The sequence below is a fragment of the Dermacentor albipictus genome, unplaced genomic scaffold (assembly GCF_038994185.2).
Source record: "Dermacentor albipictus isolate Rhodes 1998 colony unplaced genomic scaffold, USDA_Dalb.pri_finalv2 scaffold_16, whole genome shotgun sequence".
Lineage (NCBI taxonomy): Eukaryota > Metazoa > Arthropoda > Arachnida > Ixodida > Ixodidae > Dermacentor > Dermacentor albipictus.
The window spans coordinates 35,386-61,544 of NW_027225570.1; the positions used below are offsets into that span (position 1 = coordinate 35,386).

Sequence of the window (26,159 nt, forward strand, 5' to 3'; positions counted from 1 at the left end):
TTTTAGCACCTGCACATGGATTTGTGCCAAAACGCGTTTTAAGCAAGCACATGCACTTTTTGGTGGACGCTGATGCAGTTTTCTGCAAAACCACACGATATGCATGCAAATGGTGCTTTTGGCAGAACGCGCGTGTGGATTTCTACCAAACGACGTGAAAAGCATGCCAATGCTGCTCTTTTTAGAACCCGCACATGGATTTGTGCCAAAACGCGTTTTAAGCATGCATATGCAACTTTTGGTAGACGCGGATGCAGTTTTCTGCAAAACCACACGATATGCATGCAAATGGTGCTTTTGGCAGAACGCGCGTGTGGATTTCTACGAAACGACGTGAAAAGCATGCCGATGCTTCTCTTTTTAGCACCTGCACATGGATTTGTGCCAAAACGCGTTTTAAGCAAGCACATGCACCTTTTGGTAGACGCGGATGCAGTTTTCTGGAAAACCACACGATATGCATGCAAATGGTGCTTTTGGCAGAACGCGTGTGTGGATTTCTACCAAACGACGTGAAAAGCAGGCCAATGCTGCTCTTTTTAGCACCCGCACATGGATTTGCGCCAAAACGCGTTTTAAGCATGCATATGCATCTTTTGGTAGACGCGGATGCAGTTTTCTGCAAAACCACACGATATGCATGCAAATGGTGCTTTTGGCAGAACGCGGGTGTCGATTTCTACCAAACGACTTGAAACGCATGCCAATGCTGCTCTTTTTAGAACCCGCACATGGATTTCTGCCAAAACGCGTTTTAAGCATGCATATGCAACTTTTGGTAGACGCGGATGCAGTTTTCTGCAAAACCACACGATATGCATGCAAATGGTGCTTTTGGCAGAACGCGCGTGTGGATTTCTACCAAACGACGTGAAAAGCATGCCAATGCTGCTCTTTTTAGAAACCGCACATGGATTTGTGCCAAAACGCGTTTTAAGCATGCATATGCATCTTTTGGTAGACGCGGATGCAGTTTTCTGCAAAACTACACGATATGCATGCAAATGGTGCTTTTGGCAGAACGCGCGTGTGGATTTCTACCAAACGACGTGAAAAGCAAGCCAATGCTGCTCTTTTTAGAACCCGCACATGGATTTGTGCCAAAACGCGTTTTAAGCATGCATATGCATCTTTTGGTAGACGCGGATGCAGTTTTCTGCAAAACCACACGATATGCATGCAAATGGTGCTTTTGGCAGAACACGCGTGTGGATTTCTACCAAACGACGTGAAAAGCATGCCAATGCTGCTCTTTCTAGCACCCGCACATGGATTTGTGCCAAAACGCGTTTTAAGCATGCATATGCAACTTTTGGTAGACGCGGATGCAGTTTTCTGCAAAACCACACGATATGCATGCAAATGGTGCTTTTGGCAGAACGCGCGTGTGGATTTCTACCAAACGAAGTGAAAAGCATGCCAATGCTGCTCTTTTTAGCACCCGCACATGGATTTGTGCCAAAACGCGTTTTAAGCTTGCATATGCATCTTTTGGTAGACGCGGATGCAGTTTTCTGCAAAACCACACGATATGCATGCAAATGGTGCTTTTGGCAGAGTGCGCGTGTGGATTTCTACCAAACGACGTGAAAAGCATGCCGACGCTGCTCTTTTTAGCCCCTGCACATGGATTTGTGCCAAAACGCGTTTTAAGCAAGCACATGCACTTTTTGGTAGACGCGGATGCAGTTTTCTGCAAAACCACACGATATGCATGCAAATGGTGCTTTTGGCAGAACGCGCGTGTCGATTTCTACCAAACGACGTGAAAAGCATGCCAATGCTGCTCTTTTTAGAACCCGCACATGGATTTGTGCCAAAACGCGTTTTAAGCATGCATATGCATCTTTTGGTAGACGCAGATGCAGTTTTCTGCAAAACCACGCGATATGCATGCAAATGGTGCTTTTGGCAGAACGCGCGTGTGGATTTCTACCAAACGACGTGAAAAGCATGCCAATGCTCCTCTTTTTGGCACCCGCACATGGATTTGTGCCAAAACGCGTTTTAAGCATGCATATGCATCTTTTGGTAGACGCGGATGCAGTTTTCTGCAAAACCACAGGATATGCATGCAAATGGTGCTTTTGGCAGAACGCGCGAGTGGATTTCTACCAAACGACGTGAAAAGCATGCCGATGCTGCTCTTTTTAGCACCTGCACATGGATTTGTGCCAAAACGCGTTTTAAGCAAGAACATGCACCTTTTGGTAGACGCGGATGCAGTTTTCTGCAAAACCACACGATATGCATGCAAATGGTGCTTTTGGCAGAACGCGCGTGTGGATTTCTACCAAACGACGTGAAAAGCATGCCAATGCTGCTCTTTCTGGAACCCGCACATGGATTTGTGCCAAAACGCGTTTTAACCACGCATATGCATCTTTTGGTAGACGCGGATGCAGTTTTCTGCAAAACCACACGATATTCATGCAAATGGTGCTTTTGGCAGAACGCGCGTGTGGATTTCTACCAAACGACGTGAAAAGCATGCCAATCTGCTCTTTTTAGAACCCGCACATGGAATTGTGCCAAAACGCGTTTTAAGCATGCATATGCATCTTTTGGTAGACGCGGATGCAGTTTTCTGCAAAACCACACGATATGCATGCAAATGGTGCTTTTGGCAGAACGCGCGTGTGGATTTCTACCAAACGACGTGAAAAGCATGCCAATGCTGCTCTTTTTAGCACCCGCACATGGATTTGTGCCAAAACGCGTTTTAAGCATGCATATGCATCTTTTGGTAGACGCGGATGCAGTTTTCTGCAAAACCACACGATATGCATGCAAATGGTGCTTTTGGCAGAACGCGCGTGTGGATTTCTACCAAACGACGTGAAAAGCGTGCCAATGCTGCTCTTTTTAGAACCCGCACATGGATTTGTGCCAAAACGCGTTTTAAGCATGCATATGCAACTTTTGGTAGACGCGGATGCAGTTTTCTGCAAAACCACACGATATGCATGCAAATGGTGCTTTTGGCAGAACGCGCGTGCGGATTTCTACCAAACGACGTGAAAAGCATGCCAATCATGCTCTTTTTAGAAACCGCACATGGATTTGTGCCAAAACGCGTTTTAAGCATGCATATGCATCTTTTGGTAGACGCGGATGCAGTTTTCTGCAAAACTACACGATATGCATGCAAATGGTGCTTTTGGCAGAACGCTCGTGTGGATTTCTACCAAACGACGTGAAAAGCATGCCAATGCTGCTCTTTTTAGAACCCGCACCCGTACCTATCGTAAGCTGCTGTTCTCTTCCGAGACTGTTAAACATTACTTTTGTTTTCTGCAGATTACTTTTTAGACCCAACCTTCGGCTTTGCCTCTCCAGGTCAGTGAGCATGCATTGCAGTTTGTCCCCTGAGTTACTAATCAAGGCAATATCATCAGCGAATCGCAAGTTGCTATGGTATTCTCCATTAACTGTTATCCCCAATTCTTCCCAATCCACGTCTCTGAATACCTCCTGTAAACACGCTGTGAATGGCGTTGGAGATATCGGATCTCCCTGCCTGACGCCTTTCTTTATTGGGATTTTGTAAACACGCTGTGAATGGCGTTGGAGATATCGGATCTCCCTGCCTGACGCCTTTCTTTATTGGGATTTTGTTGCTTGCTTTATGGAGTACTACGGTGGCTGTGGAACCTCTATAGATATCTTTCAGTATTTTTACATACGGCTCGTCTACACCCTGGTTCCGTAATGCCTCCATGACTGCTGAGGTTTCGACAGAATCAAACGCTTTCTCGTAATCAATGAAAGCTATATATAAGGGTTGGTTATATTCCGCACATTTTTCTATCACCTGATTGATAGTGTGAATATGATGTAGCCTTTGATATTCCTTCATTGATAGTATCAATATATAAGTAGCCTTTACAGAATCCTGTCTGTTCTTTTGCTTGACAGAAGTCTAAGGTGCTGCTGATTCTATTTGCGATTACCTTAGTAAATAGTTTGTAGGCAACGGACAGTAAGCTGATCGGTCTATAATTTTTCGTCTTTGGCGTCCCCTTTCTTATGGATTAGGATTATGTTAGCGTTCTTCCAAGATTCCGGTACGCTCGAGGTCATGAGGCATTGCGTATACTGGGTGGCCAGTTTCTCTAGAACAATCTGTCCACCATCCTTCAACAAATCTGCTGTTACCTGATCCTCCCCAGCTGCCTTCCCCCTTTGCATATCTCCCAAGGCTTTCTTTACTTTTTCCGGCGTTACCTTCGGGATTTCGAATTCCTCTAGACTATTTTCTCTTGCATTATCGTTGTGGGTGGCACTGGTACTGTAAAAATCTCTATAGAACTCCTCAGCCACTTCAACTATCTCATCCATATTAGTAATGATATTGCCGGCTTTGTCTCTGAACGCATACATCTGATTCTTGCCAATTCCTAGTTTCTTCACTGTTTTTAGGATTGCTCCGTTCCTGAATGCATGTTCAATTCGATCCATATTAAACTTCCTTATGTCAACTGTCCTACGCTTGTTGAGTAACTTCGAAAGTTCTGCCAGTTCTATTCTAGCTGTAGGGTTAGATGCTTTCATAGATTGGCGTTTCTTGATCAGATCTTTCGTCTCCTGCGATAGTTTGCTGGTATCCTGCCTAACGGAGTTACCACCGACTTCCATTGCACACTACTTAATTATGCCCACAAGATTGTCGTTCATTCCTTTAACACCAAGGTCCTCTCCCTGAGTTAAAGCCAAATACCAGTTCTGTAGCTTGATCTGGAATTCCTCTATTTTCCCTCTTACCGCTAACTCATTCATCGGCTTCTTATGTACCAGTTTCTTCCGTTCCCTCCTCAGGCATAGGCTAATTCGATTTCTTGCCATCCTATGGTCACTGCAGCGCACCTTGCTGAGCACGTCTACATGTTGTATGATGCCAGGGTTAGCGCAAAGTATGAGGTCTATTTCGTTTCTAGTCTCGCTGTTCGGGCTCCTCCACGTCCACTTTCGGCTATCCCGCTTGCGGAAGAAGGCATTCATTATCCCCACATCATTCTGTTCCGCAAACTCTACTAAAAACTCTTCCCTGCTATTCCTAGTGCCTATGCCATATTCCCTCACTGTGTTGTCTCCAGCCTGCTTCTTGCCTACCTTGGCATTAAAGTCGCCCATTTGTATAGTGTATTTAGTTTTCACTCTACCCATCGCCGATTCCACGTCTTCATAGAAGCTTTCGACTTCCTGGTCCTCATGACTGGATGTAGGGGCATACACCTGTACAATCTTCTTTTTGTACCTCTTATTAACTTTCTCAACAATACTTGCCACCCTCTCGTTAATGTTGTATAATTCCTGTATGTTACCAGCTATATTCTTATTAATCAGGAATCCGACTCGTAGTTCTCGTCTCACCGCTAACCCCGGTAGCACAGGACGTGCCCGCTTTATAGCACTGTATATGCTTCTTTTGGCCTCGTAGCTTCACTGAGCCCTATTTTATTCCATTTACTGCCCTCTAATTGCCCCAATAGCAGTGCTAGACTCGCCTCACTAGATAACGTTCTAGCGTTACACGTTCCCAGGTTTATATTCCTATCGCGGTCTGTCCGGAGCCAGTGATTCTTAGCACCCTCTGCTGCGTCGCAGGTCTGACCGCCACCATGGTCAGTTGCTTCGCAACTGCTGGGGGCTGAGGGCCAGGGTTTGATTGTTGCGTACATATAGGAGGTTGTGGCCAAATACTGCACCAGGGTGGCCAATCCTGCTCCAGCAGGACTCCAGCACGCCCCATGACCAATCTGCCGGCACTAAAACCCTCAGCCGCCGTTATGAACAAAGCAACTCTCGAGGACTGGCAAATAAATGATGAGTCTACGACCTTGCTTTGAGAATGTCGGTAAGGCAATTGTTACAAACAATCGTGAGACTCAATATTACTTTTCTATTGGTGGCAGCGGCGGGACACACGTCGTCTGAAGTCTTCTTACTGCCTTCGCAGCTGTCCAGCATTGCCTACCTCGTTACTAGAGAAGCGTCGCCCTGCACTGTCCTAGCTGCCGTAAAAGTACGTAATTATTATCGAAATTGGAAAGCATATTTTTGCTTACTTCAGCCTGTTTAATTAGTAAAATCCGCCAATAAACATACTCAGGAACAGTAGGAAGAAGTGTACGTATTCGCACACACTTGGTCGAAGTCAGTTATTGTTCAGTAGCAGTCGCGTATGGGGATCTGCTATACTACGAAATACAGCATACAGAGTGGAGTGAGGAGCGGGCTTATGTTGAACAGAGAAAATTTGCGAAAAAGGTGACTTCGCGCTCCGCTTGCGAGCTCCGCGCACTACTGCGAAATTTGGCTGTGATGTTCGCAGCAACGTATGCAATCCGCGCACTCTGTCTCGTCTATTCGAGCCAAGCCCAAGAAGTGGTTCAGGACCCCTGTACCCGAGTCTCATTCATACCGAAAAAAAAACATCTGAACATCATATCAAGTATTAATACTTGCCTGTTATCAACAGCCGGTTCAGTGCAACCTGCTCCATTTCCCTCTCCCTTGTTAACTCCTACCTTCTCTCCTCACGGCCCTATAGATGTACGGACCGCAACAAACATGCATCCATTGTTTCATGAGTTCGTGCCGTTCATCGTCACGATACATGGTATCAGAAGTGGGATAGGCACCCTCGTCAGTGAGCAGCAGGCGATCGCAACTACAACGCATGAATGGACAGCATCAGACCACCGAAGCAACTGCGCATCGACGCAGACAGCGGTAAGAGCTGGAGCATCTTCAAACAAAAGTTTGAAATTTTTTGGCAAGCAACTTCGTGCAGCGAAAAGCCAAGATCCAGCACAGTGAAAACAGCACAGTTTCTCTGCTTGGCGGGTGAAGACGCTTTGGAAGTCTCCAATAATTTCGCTTTTTCCGCGGAAGAAAGCGAAGAGGACTATGACACGGTGGTCGCCAAGTATGAGTCATACTGCGTCGACCAGCAAAAACGACGTGCATGAAAGATGCATCTTTCGCCCTCGCCTTCAAGCAAAAGGGGAATCCTTCGAGCAGTTTTTGTGGGACCTGAATAAACACGCCAGGTACTGCAACTTCGGCAACATGGTCGACTACATGGTGCGTGACTAAATCGTTTTTGGCGCGAACTCTCGAAGCTTCGGGAGAAGATGCTAAGGGAGAAAAAGCTGACGCTGGAAAAAGCTGTCACGATATGCAAGACGGCAGAGACTGCAGCCCCTCAGAGCGAAGTTTGGAACGCGCGAAAGGACGAGACTGAAATTGATGCGATTAGTTCGAGCAGGCACACGCCGAAAGTACCGAAGCGTCCTCACCGGGATAACAGATGTACTCGCTGTGGCCGAATACATGCCCCACGCCGTTGCCCAGCGTATGGGAAAACACGCCACACATGCCAGGGGCTCAACCACTACGCATCTTGTTGCAGATCAACAGGCGTAAACGACATTAAGCATGAAGACAACTTCCAAGTGCTAAACGTCGCTGTTGGAACCATCGACAACAATCGCGACTGGCGGGTCAAGGCGAACATTGGCGGCCGAGAAGTTGTGTTCAGAGTCGACACCGGCTCACAAGGAAACATCATACCCTTGTCAGTGTACCGCAAGCTGCACATTGCTGCATTGATGACGTCTGCCGCGACACTCCACTCGTATAACGGTGGCCCCATCAATCATTGAGGCATGGTTGCAACAAAAGTAATAGTGGGACACTGTGATGTAGCCGCGAGACATTTTCGTGGTAAAAACGAACCACCAAGCGATACTGGGACTCGAGACAAGCGAGCGATTGGGCCTGATTCAACGAGCGGTAGAGGCAGTCACGACCACAGCGGCAGACGTAGCCCAGCAGTTTTCTGGACTGTTCAAAGGAACTGGATGTCTTCAGCGAAAACAGAATACTGCGCAAGGACGCCGTGCCTGTCGTCCGACCGACGCGAAGAGTGCCCCTGTCTCTTCAGCAGCCGCTGCGTGCCGAATTGGACTCAATGGAACAAGAAGGCATTGTACAGAAAATGAGCAACCCGACCGACTGGGTAAGCCCATTAGTTGTCGTGCGCAAAAAAGACTGCAAGCCGAGAGTACTTTGTCTTGATCCTAGGCGAATTAACGACACCCTGATGCGCGAACATTATCAGATGCCTCGTCGAGAGGACATTGAGGCGGAGCTGACAGGTGCAATTTTTTTTGCACGTCTGGACGCGAACGCTGGGTTCCATCAAATTTCCTTAGATGAGGAGTCATCTAATATATGCACGTTTGCAACGCCCTTTGGACGTTATCGTTTTCTGTGGCTCCCTTTCGGCATTGCGTCGGCCAGCGAAGTGTTCCAGAAAGCCGTGAATGAGATATTTGATGGCCTCCAGGTGTGCGCGTGTACGTCGATGATGTACTCATCTGGAGCACAACTAGGGCACAGCATGACGAAAGGCTGTGAAGTGTTCTATCCGCGGCTGAAGGGGCAGCCTTAATGTTCAATGCGGCAAAATGCCAGTTCGGCGTTGAAGAAATCGCTTTCTTGGGCGACATTATTAGCAGCAGAGGCATCAGACCGAACCCCGCTCTAGTGAAGAGCCTTGTTGAAATGCCAAAACCGAAAGATAAACAAGCAGTGCAAAAAATGCTTGACGTTATGAACTACTTCAGCAAATACCTGCCAGCACTAGCTCAGCGACCAACTGTGTTGCGGTCCCTTATCAAGCAGGACGTCCTGTTTGAGTGGACACCTAATCAAGAGAGGAACTGGCAGGATATTTGCAAAGCATTGACCGAAGCACCGTTCCTGGCCATATTTGATCCAACCAAACAAAGTGACATCAGACGCCTCGTAAGCTGGCGTAGGCTCAGCCCTGCTGCAGCGTCAGGGTGCCGCCTTTACGCCGGTGGCATATGCGTCACGAGCCTTGACAGAAACCGAACAGCGATATTCGCAAATCGAGAAAGAAACACTTCCTCTTGTCTATGGATGCGACAAATTTCATCACTTTGTGCACGGCCGTCCGGTTCTCTTGGAAAGTGACCACCCGCCGCTAATGGATAGCGCGAAAAAAGCAATTGGGGATATGCCGCCCAGAGTTCAGCGTTTCTTTTTGCGACTACTAAAGTACAACTACACACTATCATACGTTCCAGGCAAACAGATGGACCTTGCCGATATGCTGTCAAGGTCGCCGACCCCTGAGAACGACGCCACGGTGGACACGGATGACGTTGCAGTGCACGCCATCAAGATGCTGTCGGCGACCGTGAGTGAAAGAACAATGACACACCTTCTGCGCGAGTCTTGGGCGGATCCTTATCTGCAGGTTGTTATAGAATGCACTTCGACAGGCAAGCCCATAGAAGGTTGCCTGAAGTCTGTTGCATCGGAGCTGTCAGTGGTAAACGGCATACTCGTGAAAAGCCCCACGAGCATGCGTGCTGTGACATTAAAGCGGATTCATGCAGGACACCTTGGTATCGCTAAGAGCGAAGCAAGAGCTAGGCAACTCGTTTACTGGCCTGGGATAAATTATGACACAGAAGCATGGAACCAGAAATGTGGAATCTGTAGAAAGTACGGTTATAGTCAGCCCGCAGAACTAATGCTTTGTTCAACACCGACCCGAGCCTGGCAGTGACTTGGTGTCGATATATTTCAGTACGGAGGAAAGTATTATTTGTGCGCTTATGACGCGATGTGAAACTTTCCAGACGTCGAGAAGTTGCCCTATCTCAGTGCGTGTACAGCCATCGAAAGACTTAGCGCAATGTTTTCAAGATATGGCACACCATAAGAAGTTTGCACCGATAACGGACCGCAATTTTCTTCCCGCGAGTTTGAACGCTTTTCAAAACTGTATAACTTTAAGCACTTGACATCTAGCCCACAATTTCCGCTCTCCAATGGGCTTGCGGGCTGCTGACGCCGCGAGTAATCCTACCACATTCGCGCAACTATTCGTCAGATGGCGCTGGGGGTCGGAAAGACAGGGCGCCGCCTAGCACTTGCAACGTGCCCATAGTTGCAGGGGTGCACCTCGCTATCAGTAATGGATGGGTTAAGCCAGGATTCAGTACCAAACACTATATCTGCCTTTAATTACTCAACCAATCCAGCAAACTCACCTATCTTGTTGACTATATACTACGGGAATTTACCACCGCAATAACTAAATCACGATATACAGAGCAAATATCATTTGTACGTCACCGCTTTGACAGGGCAATAACTTCTTCCTTCTCATCGTCCCATGTAAACGCTCTGCCATTTATGATCAGTTTATCGTCCTTCAACTTAACCTGGTTTTTCTTATCCGCCTTTACTTTGCCGTATTCCCAAAGTTTGTTTCGCACTGCTCGAGTTTCAAATGAAAAATTCTGTTCTGCACTGTAAGAGGAGCCCTTGAACTTGGTTGCATTTTTCAAAACGGCCATTTTTTCATTTATCGGATGAAAAATTTACAGTTATAGGTCTTTTCTTCCGTTCATAAAAGCGACCAACCCGATGTGCCCTTTGAACCGACTGCAGTTCGATTTCCGAATTAGTAGCGTAGATACCCATAACCAAGGCTTCAGCTTGTTCCCACGTTTCGGACCGATCATTGTCATCTATCCCGTAAAACACGAGGTTCTATCTACGGCTTCTGTTTTCGAGGTCTACATTTTTCTTTTGCATAATTCTTACTTGATGATAGATCCCTAATTACAGTTGATTGTTCTGGTACTAACTTCATAACGTTACCTATCTGGTCTTGGGTTTTGTCAAGCTTGCTGTCCAATTCAGCCATTTTGACATCATGACTAGTTATCCTGGCATCAATGTTTTCTAACTTATTCATAATAGTATCCTGTAGTTTCTTCAAGAAATCAATTTCGCCTTTATCAAAAGGCCCAGGGTTGAGCTCAATGTCACCGGAAAGAGGCAAGAGCAAAAGGACCCATAAAACTCGGTTCACAACTAAACGAAAACGTCTATCACGTCCAGTGCACTGTACTCACGCTGTACATGCAACACTCGCCCGCGTAGGAAGAGCGGGCAACGCCATGACTGCTTTAGAAGTTTCAGTTATGTGAACAGTACTAACCTGCAGAAACAACAGTGGCGTAAGCTGCTTCTCGGCAAGCGTGCCGGCCCTAAATCCCATGTAGTCAAGGTTCTGCGCAGCTATATAAGCCAGTCCCGGGTCACGTGTTTCACAAAGCTCGACAAGCCTGCCATCGACGTCATGGTCGAAGAAACCATCCCAGTGAGCACTGCAGCGTTCTTCGTAGAGCGATGACCTTTCGTCGATTGTCGATATGTGCCATGATAAGTCAGAAGATTGCTCGGGATAGCACGGATTAACCGCACGCCCACCAAGCGGTCGATTTGCGATCACCGTCCAGGAAGCACCGAAAACCTGCAGACACAACAGTGGCGTAAGCTGCTTGTCGGCAATCGTGCCGGCCCTAAATCCCACGTAGTCAAGGTGCTGCGCAGCTACATGAGCCAGTCCCGGGTCACGTGTTTCACAAAGCTCGACAAGCCTGCCATCGACGTCATGGTTGAAGAAACCATCCCAGTGAGCATTGCAGCGTTCTTCGTACAGCGATGACCTTTCGTCGATTGTCGATATGTGCCATGATAAGTCAGAAAATTGCTCGGGATAGCGCGGATTAACCGCACGTCCACCAAGCGGTCGATGTGCGATCACCGTCCAAGAAGCACCGAAAACCTGCAGAAACAACAGTGGCGTAAGCTGCTTGTCGGCAAGCATGCCGGCCCTAAATCCCACGTAGTCAAGGTGCTGCGCAGCTATATAAGCCAGTCCCCGGTCACGTGTTTCACAACGCTCGACAAGCCTGCCATCGACGTCATGGTCGAAGAAACCATCCCAGTGAGCACTGCAGCGTTCTTCGTAGAGCGATGACCTTTCGTCGATTGTCGATATGTGCCATGATAAGTCAGAAGATTGCTCGGGATAGCACGGATTAACCGCACGCCCACCAAGCGGTCGATTTGCGATCACCGTCCAGGAAGCACCGAAAACCTGCAGACACAACAGTGGCGTAAGCTGCTTGTCGGCAATCGTGCCGGCCCTAAATCCCACGTAGTCAAGGTGCTGCGCAGCTACATGAGCCAGTCCCGGGTCACGTGTTTCACAAAGCTCGACAAGCCTGCCATCGACGTCATGGTTGAAGAAACCATCCCAGTGAGCATTGCAGCGTTCTTCGTACAGCGATGACCTTTCGTCGATTGTCGATATGTGCCATGATAAGTTAGAAAATTGCTCGGGATAGCGCGGATTAACCGCACGTCCACCAAGCGGTCGATGTGCGATCACCGTCCAAGAAGCACCGAAAACCTGCAGAAACAACAGTGGCGTAAGCTGCTTGTCGGCAAGCATGCCGGCCCTAAATCCCACGTAGTCAAGGTGCTGCGCAGCTATATAAGCCAGTCCCCGGTCACGTGTTTCACAACGCTCGACGAGCCTGCCATCGACGTCATGGTCGAAGAAACCATCCCAGTGAGCATTGCAGCGTTCTTCGTACAGCGATGACCTTTCGACGATTGTCGATATGTGCCATGATAAGTCAGAAGATTGCTCGGGATAGCGCGGATTAACCGCACGCCCACCAAGCGGTCGATGTGCGATCACCGTCAAGGAAGCACCGAAAACCTGCAGACACAACAGTGGCGTAAGCTGCTTCTCGGCAAGCGTGCCGGCCCTAAATCCCACGTAGTCAAGGTGCTGCGCAGCTATATAAGCCAGTCCCGGGCACGTGTTTCACAAAGCTCGACAAGCCTGCCATCGACGTCATGGTCGAAGAAACCATCCCAGTGAGCATTGCAGCGTTCTTGGTACAGCGATGACCTTTCGTCTATTGTCGATATGTGCCATGATAAGTCAGAAAATTGCTCGGGATAGCGCGGATTAACCGCACGTCCACCAAGCGGTCGATGTGCGATCACCGTCCAAGAAGCACCGAAAACCTGCAGACACAACAGTGGCGTAAGCTGCTTGTCGGCAATCGTGCCGCCCCTAAATCCCACGTAGTCAAGGTGCTGCGCAGCTACATGAGCCAGTCCCGGGTCACGTGTTTCACAAAGCTCGACAAGCCTGCCATCGACGTCATGGTCGAAGAAACCATCCCAGTGAGCATTGCAGCGTTCTTCGTACAGCGATGACCTTTCGTCGATTGTCGATATGTGCCATGATAAGTCAGAAAATTGCTCGGGATAGCGCGGATTAACCGCACGTCCACCAAGCGGTCAATGTGCGATCACCGTCAAGGAAGCACCGAAAACCTGCAGACACAACAGTGGCGTAAGCTGCTTCTCGGCAAGCGTGCCGGCCCTAAATCCCACGTAGTCAAGGTGCTGCGCAGCTATATAAGCCAGTCCCCGGTCACGTGTTTCACAACGCTCGACGAGCCTGGAATCGACGTCATGGTCGAAGAAACCATCCCAGTGAGCATTGCAGCGTTCTTCGTACAGCGATGACCTTTCGTCGACTGTCGATATGTGCCATGATAAGTCAGAAGATTGCTCGGGATAGCGCGGATTAACCGCACGCCCACCAAGCGGTCGATGTGCGATCACCGTCCAAGAAGCACCGAAAACCTGCAGAAACAACAGTGGCGTAAGCTGCTTGTCGGCAAGCATGCCGGCCCTAAATCCCACGTAGTCAAGGTGCTGCGCAGCTATATAAGCCAGTCCCCGGTCACGTGTTTCACAACGCTCGACGAGCCTGCCATCGACGTCATGGTCGAAGAAACCATCCCAGTGAGCATTGCAGCGTTCTTCGTACAGCGATGACCTTTCGTCGATTGTCGATATGTGCCATGATAAGTCAGAAGATTGCTCGGGATAGCGCGGATTAACCGCACGCCCACCAAGCGGTCGATGTGCGATCACCGTCCAGGAAGCACCGAAAACCTGCAGACACAACAGTGGCGTAAGCTGCTTCTCGGCAAGCGTGCCGGCCCTAAATCCCACGTAGTCAAGGTGCTGCGCAGCTATATAAGCCAGTCCCGGGTCACGTGTTTCACAAAGCTCGACAAGCCTGCCATCGACGTCATGGTCGAAGAAACCATCCCAGCGAGCATTGCAGCGTTCTTCGTACAGCGGTGACCTTTCGTCGATTGTCGATATGTGCCATGTGTCAGAAGTCAGACTGGAATACCATGCACCACACTTCACTCTCATCAAATTCGCTCATTGATTTGATGCTAAATTTCGGGCTTCATCAAGTAGTAACCTCTCCTACGCGAACACAAGGAACAAGCGCTAACGTCCTAGACTTAATACTGATTAGTGACAACTTCCCCCTTGATCTACTGAACTCGGAGATCATAAATGGTATCGCAGACCACAACATACCAAAATGCCTGCTGCCCCTCGGATGCATTGCAACAGCCAAAACTAGTGAAATTATTGTCCCTAATTTTGAAAAAGCAGATGATTCCGCTATACTAACCTATTTAGCGCATGAATACCAAGAATTTTACGAAACTGCCAACGAAAGTTCTGTCCACGTTAATGATCTCTGGCTTCATTTCAAGCGTATAGTATCGCACTGCATGCATCACTACATCCCGAAAAAAAGTAAAAAATCGAACAAACAGAATCCTTGGATAACACGCGATATAATTCATGTCAAGCGCAGAATAAAACGTTTGCGGCGTAAGATGAAAATGACCGGCGCAAGTACACAAACAAAATCGCAACTCTACCGCGCTGCCGACGAGCTCAAGTTAAAGACGAAGCTTGCGAAGCATATATATTTCAATGAAACATTGCCTAACCTTATCAATCACAACCCTAATCGCTTCTGGAACTTTTTTCGCGCACACCCCGCAACGACACCAGATCGTCCACGCGAGGAAAAACTGGCACTCGCTGATAAATTTAACCAACACTTTCAATCAGTCTTTACTAAAGATAACAACGCAATTCCATATTTGCCACCATCATCATTTCACACTATTGACACATTAACAATAAATGACTCCGGAATATTTAAGCAGTTACTTGAGTTAGACGTGAAGAAATCAAACGGTCCAGATAACATCCCCAACGAGTTCTTGAAAAGATATGCTGAATATAATAGTAAATATCTTGGCCTTATTTACCGCAAGTCACTTTCGACGTCAGAGCTACCTGAAGACTGGAAAATTGCCAAAATTGTACCCATTCATAAGTCAGGCAATACTAACCTGCCATCTAACTACAGACCAATTTCGCTTACCAGCACATCATGTAAAATTTTGGAACACATTATTCTCAAACACTTAACCGCATATTTCGAAGAACATATTCTAGTAGATGTTTAACACGGTTTTAGAAGAGGCTTATCGACAGTCACTCAGCTAACAGAGGTCGTACACGATCTTGCTTTAAGTATTATTAATCATAAACTGACCTACTTTTACTAGATTTCAGTAAAGCGTTTGATTGTGTGTGCCATACTAAACTAACTGCCAAAATTACAGCTGCGATTGGCAATGGACCTATTACTGCATGGATAAAAAACTTTTTATCTCACCGATCCCAATTAGTCGTCATCGAAAACACCCCATCTGCCCCGGTGCCTGTCACATCAGGGGTACCACAGGGCTCAGTAATAGGTCCGCTCTTATTTTTACTTTTTATCAATGACATTACAAATAACATTGATTGTAAAATCAAACTGTTTGCAGACGACTGCATAATATACAGAGAAATACACAATCACCAAGATCAAGTTCAGCTCAATAACGCACTAGCAAAAATAACCGAATGGTGTGATAACTGGCAAATGACTATTAATACAAACAAAACGGTTTGCATGACAGTAACGAGAAAAAAGCACCCATCGTTTTTCCACTACACACTTAACGGCAGCCTCGTAACTAGAGTTCAACAGCATAAATATCTTGGTTTAACAATAACATCCGACCTTAACTGGACAACACATATTACCAACATTACTTCTTGTGCATTACGGAAACTCTTCTTTCTCAAAAGGTGCCTGCGGTTGGCACCAACTAACGTCAAACTTTTAACTTACATTACATTTGTGAGACCTGTCCTTGAGTATGCTAATGTCGTATGGTTCCCGCACACTAAAACAAACATATCTAAACTGGAAAGAATCCAGAGAAATGCAATTAGGTTTATCCACCGAAAATACCGGCGCCGTGATTCCCCTACTCTTCTTCTAAGACAGTCAGGGCTTGCAACTTTGGCTGTACGAGCAAAACGAGCTCGTCTCAAATTTCTGCATCAAATATTACACAGCCGATTAAAAATAAATGCCTCTGCATACGTTACCTTTTCTAAATGCCGCGTACTTCGTCATAATCATGCATATACACTAAACGAGTTCCTTTGCAATAACGATACTTTTCAGTCTTCCTTTTTCCCCCGTGTTGTCCGCGAGTGGAATAACCTAGATCCATCTGTAACTAACACAGTATCGCAGTCTGATTTTGTTAAGTTATTAGAAAACGAAATAATTAATTAGGAAATAATAGATCTTATGCATATATAATTGTCAGAACCCCCATTTTTTATTAAACTGTAGCTAAACATTTACCCCCTTTGTTTCTTTCTTTGTTTTTATAACACTGTATTAATCCTTACGAGTATGTAACCTGAAGTGTACTATTTCTGTAAGTTTCTCTTGTTATTCATATTATTAGTGTTGTAAAATTGTGCATTGAACCTGTTTTATGTATTTCCATTTACATGTTTTCATGTTCTTACCATTCGGTATATAAACCATGAAATGTATGTATAATCATATGCCCACCTGCTATGGTCTCGATATGAGACTGGCAGTATTGTAAATAAAATAAAATAAATAATAAATAAATAAATAAGATTGCTCGGGATAGCACGGACTAACCGCACGCCCACCAAGCGGTCGATGTGCGATCACCGTCCAGTAAGCACCGAAAACCTGCAGAAACAACAGTGGCGTAAGCTGCTTCTCGGCAAGCGTGCCGGCCCTAAATCCCACGTAGTCAAGGTGCTGCGCAGCTATATAAGCCAGTCCGGGGTCACGTGTTTCACAACGCTCGACGAGCCTGCCATCGACGTCATGGTCGAAGAAACCATCGCAGTGAGCCTTGCAGCGTTTTTCGTACAGCGATGACCTTTCGTCGATTGCCGATACGTGCCACGATAAGTCAGAAGATTGCTCGGGATAGCGCGGATTAACCGCACGTCCACCAAGCGGTCGATGTGCGATCACCGTCCAGGAAGCACCGAAAACCTGCAGAAACAACAGTGGCGTAAGCTGCTTCTCGGCAAGCGTGCCGGCCCTAAATCCCACGTAGTCAAGGTGCTGCGCAGCTATATAAGCCAGTCCGGGGTCACGTGTTTCACAACGCTCGACGAGCCTGCCATCGACGTCATGGTCGAAGAAACCATCGCAGTGAGCCTTGCAGCGTTTTTCGTACAGCGATGACCTTTCGTCGATTGTCGGTATGTGCCATGGTAAGTCAGAAGATTTCTCGGGATAGCACGGATTAACCGCACGCCCACCAAGCGGTCGATGTGCGATCACCGTCCAGTAAGCACCGAAAACCTGCAGAAACAACAGTGGCGTAAGCTGCATGTCGGCAAGAGTGCTGGCTCTAAATCCCACGGTGCCTTGGTTTCTGCAGAACGCGTGAGGTTCTCTGTCGCAACTATGATCCACTCATTTCCGGCAGCACATCTTGGGAATGGGCGCAAAAGGTCCATCCCATTTTGTGCAAACGGCGTTTCCGTCACTGGAACGGGATGTAATAGTCCGGCAGGTTTCGTAGGTGGCACGTTTCGTCGCTGACAGTCAAGGTACGCTCGAACGTAGTGCTTCACCTGTGCTGCGAGCCATGACCAGTAGTACTTCTCTTTGATCCGTGCTAATGTTCTTGTGTAGCCAAGGTGGCCCGAGGTAGCTTCATCGTAACAGGCCTGCAAGATTTCACTGCGGAGAGTTTTAGGGACGACCAGTACATGTCTCTTCCCTGTTGAAGAGAAGTTCCTCCTAAAAATAACACTGTTGCGTAGGCAGAATGATGACATGTGCCTTGAGAACAATCTGGGCTTGTTTGTGGTGCGGCCTTCTAAGAAATCAATTAGTGACGCGAGCTCCTGGTCCTCTTGCTGTTGTTGAGAGATGGTGGTCGCATCAACAGCTCCTAAAAAGCCTGCGGATTCGTCATCATCTCCGCCTGACGACTCGATCGGCGATCTGGAAAGGCAGTCAGCGTCTAAGTGCAGCCTTCCCGATTTATAGACCACTGTCATGTCGTACTCTTGGCGTGCCAAGCATTCCTTCTCTGTGGTGAAGTAGTTCGACTCGGCACGTGACAGTGTTCTACTCGCGTAAGCGATAACTCGCTCAGTGCCGTCTTGCCGCTGAACAAGGACGGCGCCTAGACCCGCGTTGCTGGCATCCACGTCAAAGTGGGCAAGAACAGGCGGAGTTTGCAGGCGGGGCCGCAACTCGTTAAATGCCGCCTCCTGGTCCTCGCCCCACACAAACGTGACATCTTCTCTGGTTAGGCAGGTGAGCGGTGAGGCAATGCGTGCAAAACCTGCAATAAATCACCGGTAATATGCGCATAAGCCCAGGAAGCGTCTGATTGCCTTCTTGTCCGCAGGCCTTGAAAGCTTTGCGACGGCTACGATTTTCTCAGGATCAGGTCTGACACCTGCGTGACTTACAACGTGGCTCAAAAACTGTAGTTATTCATAGCCAAAGTGGCACTTTTCAGGTTTTCAGGTAAGCCCAGCGGACCGTATGGCTTAAAGAACTTACCATAGCCGTCTGAGATGTTCATCAAATGTGGCAGAATAAACAATCACTTTGTCTAGGTACACTAAGCAAGTCTTCCACTTAAGGTCTGAGAGAACAGTATCCATTAGCCTTTGGAACGTGGCTTGGGCGGAGCACAAACCAAGCAGGAGAACTTTGAATTCATAGAGCCCATTAGACGTCACAAAAGCAGACTTTTCGCGATCCCGCTCATCGACCTCTATTTGCCACTATCCACTTTTTAAGTCCATCGATGAGAAGTAACGTGCCTGCCGTAGCCTGTCGAGGGAATCGTTGACGCGTGGTAAGGAATACACATCTTTTTTCGTAACCCGATTGAGCTTGCGATAATCGATACAAAACCGCAGGCTACCATCCTTCTTCTTAATAGTACGACGGACAATGCCCAAGGGCTTTTTGACGGCTGGATGAAATCATCGAGCATTTTTTTGACTTGCTGCTGTATTGCTTCACGCTCTTTCTCAGCCACGCGTACGGATGCTGTCGGATGGGTATTGCTGTTTCCTCCGTAATGATGCGGTGCTTCGTCAGCGGCATTTGGCGGACTGGGACACAACCTAAGTACTTTAGCCTCTTTGAGTAGGCCTGTAGGGGTTTCTTTGTAGGAGTAAATAAAAGCTAACCTAATGGTATTAAGTTTCTGACAAGTGATTCAACATAAAAGAAAGTAAGGCGTGCAAACACCAACAAGAGAACTAGACAACATGGCATTTACTTAGTTTGGTTCTCTTGTATCCATGTTTGCATGCGTTACTTTCTTTTAGTGCGATTCGCTACCAACTAGCTGAACTTTCTCTCATTTTAAGCTTCATTTCTAGTACACTTAGCTCCTATCTGCAGTGTTTGTGCTGTCTGGTTCTCTTGTGTCCATGTTTGCACCCCTTCCTTCCACGATGAATCCCCACCAAATAGCTCAACATTGCCATGACAAGTGATGCTTTGTTGACGTCATGCTACTTCTCATTGCTTTAATACAATGTAATGCTTGCTGTACGACTTGTAAAACGGATTCTAAACCTATAAATTAACAATACTGTTTTTTTTTGCAGCTATACAGGCCCTCTCGGTGGACAGCAGAGCAGTTGTTCTCGAGTCAACGATTGGACAGGCCGCAAATCCAACCTGGCACATGGAGCGGATTGGTCGGCTAACTGCCTCAATGTTTAAAAGAATTGTGTGGTGTTTGTGTAGCTCTGCGAACATTAGTTGCATGTTTTGTGCTAACTGTTGCAGCGTTAACGAATGAGTGCTGGAGGCGGTACTTTGTTGCAGTGATGTTTGTGGTGGTGATTTGGAAGTGTGGTCCGCAATTTGTATGGGTTGCTGTGATGTGCTGTTGTTTGCCGTGCGCTTAAAAGCTTCAAACTCGGCTCGTAGCTCGGCTAAACTGTTTCGAAGTATTTTGTTTTCTATGGCAAAATGAAAAGAAATAGCATGGCCTAAGCAAATTGTGTAGCATTGGTGATAACTATAGCCGTTACGTCTATAGACATAACAAAATAAATGTGCAGTGTACATGGAAGATAACTGAAAAAGCAGTATCATTTATTTAGAGATGGAAAATACAAATTTCCTCAGAAGGTAGCACAGTAGACAGCGTCGTCGTAAGTACACGTGATATAGTATGAGAGTACACTGTTGTTACACAGTCTGGTCTCTTCTGGTCATAAGCATGGTAAAGGAGGCTCATTTGAAGTAGAGATGTGCGAGCTGGCTACTTGTTCTCATTATTGATTGAAATGATTGGCTGTAGAAAATTGCACAAAAAGGCGCAAGTCCTAAAAATGCTGTCAATAATGTCGAGCATGTTGATTGGCAGTGGTTTGTCTAAAAAATGAAATTCTTTGATACGTCTTATGACTCGCTCAACATGGATCCTAGCGCCAGCTATTTTTCGGGTGGCAATCACGTCACTAGCTGACAATTGGTTCCCCATTTTAAATGGTGGCATGTGGATTTGAATAGATGGTGGAAAAACGCCCTCCAACCTAAAGCCTTTGTCGACCATCACACCGTCCCCCGCATCTAATAAACCCAGTAGGCCCGATTTTTCGACAACTTCGCTATCACTAACATGCCCACCCCACAAATCTAGCACAAATGAAACGTAGCCATCTGGTGTTACCCCAACAAGTGCTTTGAACGTGTTATAATGCTTGTACGAGGAGAAAGTATGCCTCTGTGCCTGTAGTTTTGAAGGTCTTTGGATTCTCACCTCTGTGCAATCAAGGATGACTCTAGTGTTTGAGAAGTCACTGAATGCCATTGGCATGTGCATTTTGATCTCTGCTAATGTGGGAAACCTTGTCAATGCTGAGAGCTCTTTATCGAGAAAAATTACCCATGTACAAAAGATGCGACTAAGGCATGACTGAGAAATTCCAAAGATTCGAGCCACTTCCTTGGCACAAACACCAGTCCTGAGCCTATACAGCACCATGAAAAGTTCTTCGCGCTTGGAGAGCTGTCTTTCCTTTGCTTGTGTTTTTCCTCCATCCCAATAAACCATGCGTTCTGCATTTTTTTCAATGTGCTTAAAGAGTGCTTCAAACTGTTCCTTACTTTGCAGTCCTGTATAAAACTTAAAAGACGATTTGTGAATAGTATCCACAGAAAACGTGCAGCGTTTTAGCTTTCTGCATTGCAGTTCTAGATCCCTGACTTTCCGTTGTAATGCCACATTTTCAGTTAATAGGTGGTCAGTGTTCTCTCTGCTTAAGGGCGTTGGCTCTAGGTCCTCCTGTGGTTCAGTGAGCATTGGGGATGTTGCAAGCAGCAAGAGTGCATCAGCTGCTCCTTCCTCGTCGAATGAAGAGTCTGCACCTGCATTTGCATCAACAAATGCAATAAAGTGACGCTATTGCTTTAGACACAATTCATTGAACACTGACATTTACTCTGAGCATTCGCACTTTGTGCGGAGTGCACTACTCTAATGACCTGGTCACCTGAAAGCAAATTATGGATAATTCATATGTCGCAAACGTGCAAGACTCGCAATGAGCAACATAAGGTGAGCCTCAGAAAACATTTCCAGCTGCATAATGTGACAGTGTGCTTGCCATTAGTTCAAAAGCCACTGCTCACCCTGAACACAGGACGTGTCTGGTTCCCCATCACTGAGACCTTTACAAGTTCCTCCTTGACCTGAAACCTCTGTACCTGTGACGTAAAGTGAGTAATAAAATAGTATGAGTACACACAAAAACGCATGACTCGGATAGGGCATGAAGTGTAGTAGTTAGGGCAAATATCACGTTTCACCACTGCATGTATTCCTTTATAGTGTGCCATAGTGCTTGGCGTACATACACAGGCAATGGGGAGGCCAACAGAATGTAAGTTTGCATACGTGTTTTACCCACATAAAGTATATGTACACCTACAAAAATGCCAGAAAATGGCCAGTATGCCCGGAACCGGTGATACCTGCTGTTGGTGGAGCGCCTGTTTTCCTCTTGGAACGCGCCGCGGTACGAACATGGCGGTCGACCGCGTCCTTCTTTCTGAACTGGTCTGTATACACGAACAGCGTCGGTATGAAGTCCGGATGTCTGGGTGACAGTGAAGGCGCCCCTGGAATGTGTCCGTTACACAATAAGACGCGCCACTCGACTCCAGAAAGCGCAGCACGGGAAAATGAGCCATAGTACAAACCGTACTACATCGCTATTCGCTAAACGAACATAAGCTTTCTTCAAGAAATATTACTATACTCGGTGTCGACAAGAATGATGAAACGACAAATAGCAGCGATTGCTAACTAGCACCATCAGCTACTTAAACAGTGCACGCCGTTTCCAAATCTGCCCGGCAGTGCAGGCGCGCTTGGCTCCAACAGATAACTACGCCGACATCCCGAGCACTCGCTGAACGCTTATGAAGTAGTAAAAGTGTGCACGGTGTAAAGTTGCTAAAGACGGCGTTCTAGCAGCGGCCGCACAGAGATGACAGCAAAAAAACAAAGTAAAGCACAACGCGGCGGCCGTACAGAGATGACGACAAAAAAGAATTTAAAAAAAAAATAAAGCACCGCGTTTCACTCGGCCGGCTCGCGCGAGCAAGAGAACGTTTGTTTCGCTAGCTCAAACACATTTGCGTCTTTCTCGAGATTATTCGTATGAGTCAGTAACGACAAAAACAGAGAACTACGTATGTGGATGCATACCTGTCACAAAGTGCTTCCCGCAGAGTCGAGATGCTGCTGACGGCTGCCATGGACGCCCTTGCGCATCTTGCCGCTTCACAGCCCTAATCCAGGCTTCACGGCGCTGTCGATCTCGTTTTACCGACGGAAATCGGAAAAACCGCACTGTCCTGCTGGGACTGTCACGTGAACTGCAGCCGTACGCGACACACGACATTGGCATCGCGCCAAATTTCGATGTCAATATGTTAGGAAGGCGTGCCGTGCGCGCGGCAGCGAGAATAGAATCGCAGCGCCTGCCCCGGCCGTCCGCCGTCTGCTCTAGCGCCTGCCAAATCGCTTCGCTCCTCAGCCGCTAGGGCACTGCGCATGCGCAGTTCGGCGTCGCAAAAGGCGCATTGTAGGAGGGCTTACGCACGACACCAGCGAACAGATGTTCTTTGATGCCGCGCATGAGATGGCTCAGCTTCTTCGAATCAGGCATGTTGGGATCAAACGAGACATGTCCTCGGCAAACATGGAGACATTTTCGTTGGGCTTTTGAATGCGCAACTCGAGAAGGCGTTGTGCGCTATCTCGGCGATCAGCGCTTCCGAGGGTATCAAGTAGCCGACGGCAAAATTTTTCCCACGTTGTCAAATGTGCCACGCGCTTTTGGAACACATCCCTGCGCTACCTTCAAGAGCGAAGTACACGTTGGAATGTTTCTGGTCCGGACGCCACTGATTGACCTTAGCTGCGCGTTTGTACTGGTCCAGCCAGTCTTCGGTGTCTTCATACGTGTCACCGTGGAGCTTGTGGGGGCCAGATTGTTTTGAACAGTCGCCTGTATTGGACTTGCAAGTGCCATTTCCTGAGTCGGTGAGGTCGCTGACAAAGTTCCTTGCAAGAGACCGGGCGCCCCTGCGCGGTGCACAGGATGTCTTGAAGGGCGCAGGGCTACTCGCTGTAGTCGTCCCTATCATTAGGCGATGATGCGATACCCAGCACGTCCAGCAGTGTCACGCTTCACTTGAGACGAGAGCGGTATTTATTGGAGACAATTAGAACAAGCGTTCAGTTCAGGCTGCTTCTTCTCTAGCACCTCGCTTGCACACTCGAGCTCGTCGTTTTCGTCGTCAGCGCGGTTGGGCACAGATGGCGCCGCGGCAATATTTTGCCATTCATGCAGGTTAGTCAGACTAACTGCGATATGGGCTGATTTGGAATGAAAATAATGGTATTAGACAAGTGGACGCAAGCGACTTGTGTTCTGTTTGGGTATGCAAAAAACATGGGCCCCAGCAATATCCAAACAGGGTCCTTGTTTACGCATGCTGCTTGCATCCTCTAATGTAAAGCTCTCTAATGTCAGCAGTACAAATAGAGGCTGTAGCCATAGGGCTTTGAACTGCAGAACTCCAATTTTGTTTCATCTATACTAATTACAACCTAAACATTAGGCTGTCGTGACAGCATCTGCCTAGGTCATTGCTACATTTTATGACGAAAGCAGTGCTCTCTCAGAGTTGCCTGTTCTAATATTATTCCAACAATTCTTCAAACAATTAATTTTTAAGCGCGAAGCATGTCATGCCTCTCAAGTAAACTGTTCTGCACTGCACCACATGATGCCCGGCTATAAAATTAACCCCATTATAGGCTATCAGAAGTATCTAAAATATAGCAAAGCCGTCTTAAGCTAACTTGACTTCCAGCTCCTAAAGTTGGTTATTGTTGCCTTAGGGTGCAGAACGAACAGCTTGAATAAACGCGCGTCTGCATTGTCAGCAAACAAAATTTTATTGTTAAGAAAATAAATCTAATGCCATCTTCGACTGGTCGTTTCTGAGCGCTCTGGAGCGCTCTCGCGAGCGGCGTTGTCTTCGGCTGGTTGAAAGAGGGTGCCCGCCCTGCGTTCGGCTGGTTCTTCTCGATTGCTCTCCTCCACCTTCGAGCGCTCTGAGGCGCTCCGAGCCATGTCGTCGGAGCAGTCGTCGAAATTGAAACGTCATCGCAGAGCCGCGTCGCTGCTGTTGGCGACGGCCCACCGTAACCTAGGCAACCTAGGCCACTGCGACGAACGCTCGTCCCGCCGGCGCGTCCGCCGGTTTTCCCGGCAGCGCCGGGAGCTTTCGATAAGCGAAACATCGGACGTTGGTAGTAGTCACGTGGTTTAGCATCTGCCATTGCCTCCTCCGAGAGCGAGTTGCACGTTTGGCTTGCGCGCTCGTCCTCTACCTCTGAGCTCGGGGAACGCCGGATCTGCCCGCCTCTGCTTCGGGGGATGGAAGCGACCAGCCGAAGATAGCATAAGTGTGCACAGCCTGTGAACAAAAAGCGAGGAATTGTGGTAAAGGTATATAATCAGTTGCCCTTCTCCATGCACCCTCTCTTTAATGCACTGTAAAGGTTATCGCGATCAAACATGCATATCTAACACAGTGTTGGAACTTAAATGCCACGAAGCTTGTCTGACTTGGTAAGGCTGCAGCAGTAGGAAACCACACGAGCACAGCATCATTGCCTGTAGCTGTTAGCTCTCTGGGTCATAGATGAAGGCAATGGGTGATGCTTGTCAAGGGGAAAGTGTTGCTGAGAGGATGAGATGAGATGTTTTGTAGAAGATAGCAGCTCCGTGCAGTGCTGCTACGAATCCTTCAACGTGTGACAATGGCTAGCGGTCGGGACGGCATCAAACACTGGTAGGTCTCGTTCAAGCGCCAGTCACCTGGAGTCTTCTTGGATACCACGTGCAATGGACTTGCTCATGGGCTGGAAAATGGATGCACAGTTTTAGTCCCAGCATGTGCTCAAACTCATGGCGAGCAATCTTGAGCATGTCTGCAGCTAGGCAACGTGAGTGGGCACGTGCAGAAGATCCTGTGGTGACAGGTGTATGCGCAGAGGAATACAAAAATATATAAATTTAATTAAGGCTTCATACCTCTTGTGTCTCGGTAGCACATCCATTCTGGGTGATTAGACAAGAATGAGCACCTACCCAGTTGCACATACTCTGTGCCAAAGTTGTCGACTATGCAATTGTAGACAATGGATGTCTGTTTATGTACATACCCAGGACCCAAGTTTTGACTATATACTGCAAGAAAACGACGACAAATACCTTGCCTTGGGGTAGCGGCAAAGAAAGTGTCGTTTAAAAAACTGGAAACAATGAAAGAGGGTGATGTGCACAGAGCTGATAGTGCAAGGTACTGTATAGTCAGAAACATATTCAAACAAATCAAAAACAAGAGTTATGGT

The 26,159-nt window shown here is 47.4% G+C and overlaps 1 protein-coding gene across 1 annotated transcript; it reads right to left on the reverse strand.

Moving 5' to 3' along the window:
• Positions 1 to 20,290: 20,290 nt before the first annotated feature.
• Positions 20,291 to 23,181, reverse strand: LOC135899623 (uncharacterized). Its single transcript, XM_070529016.1, has 4 exons — positions 22,935 to 23,181; positions 22,196 to 22,320; positions 21,854 to 21,928; positions 20,291 to 21,589 (listed from the first exon to the last, which is right to left on the reverse strand). The coding sequence occupies exons 1-4, from the start codon at positions 22,982 to 22,984 to the stop codon at positions 20,481 to 20,483; spliced, it is 1,359 nt and encodes a 452-aa protein (XP_070385117.1). The 5' UTR covers positions 22,985 to 23,181; the 3' UTR covers positions 20,291 to 20,480.
• Between the last annotated feature and the right edge of the window lie 2,978 nt (positions 23,182 to 26,159).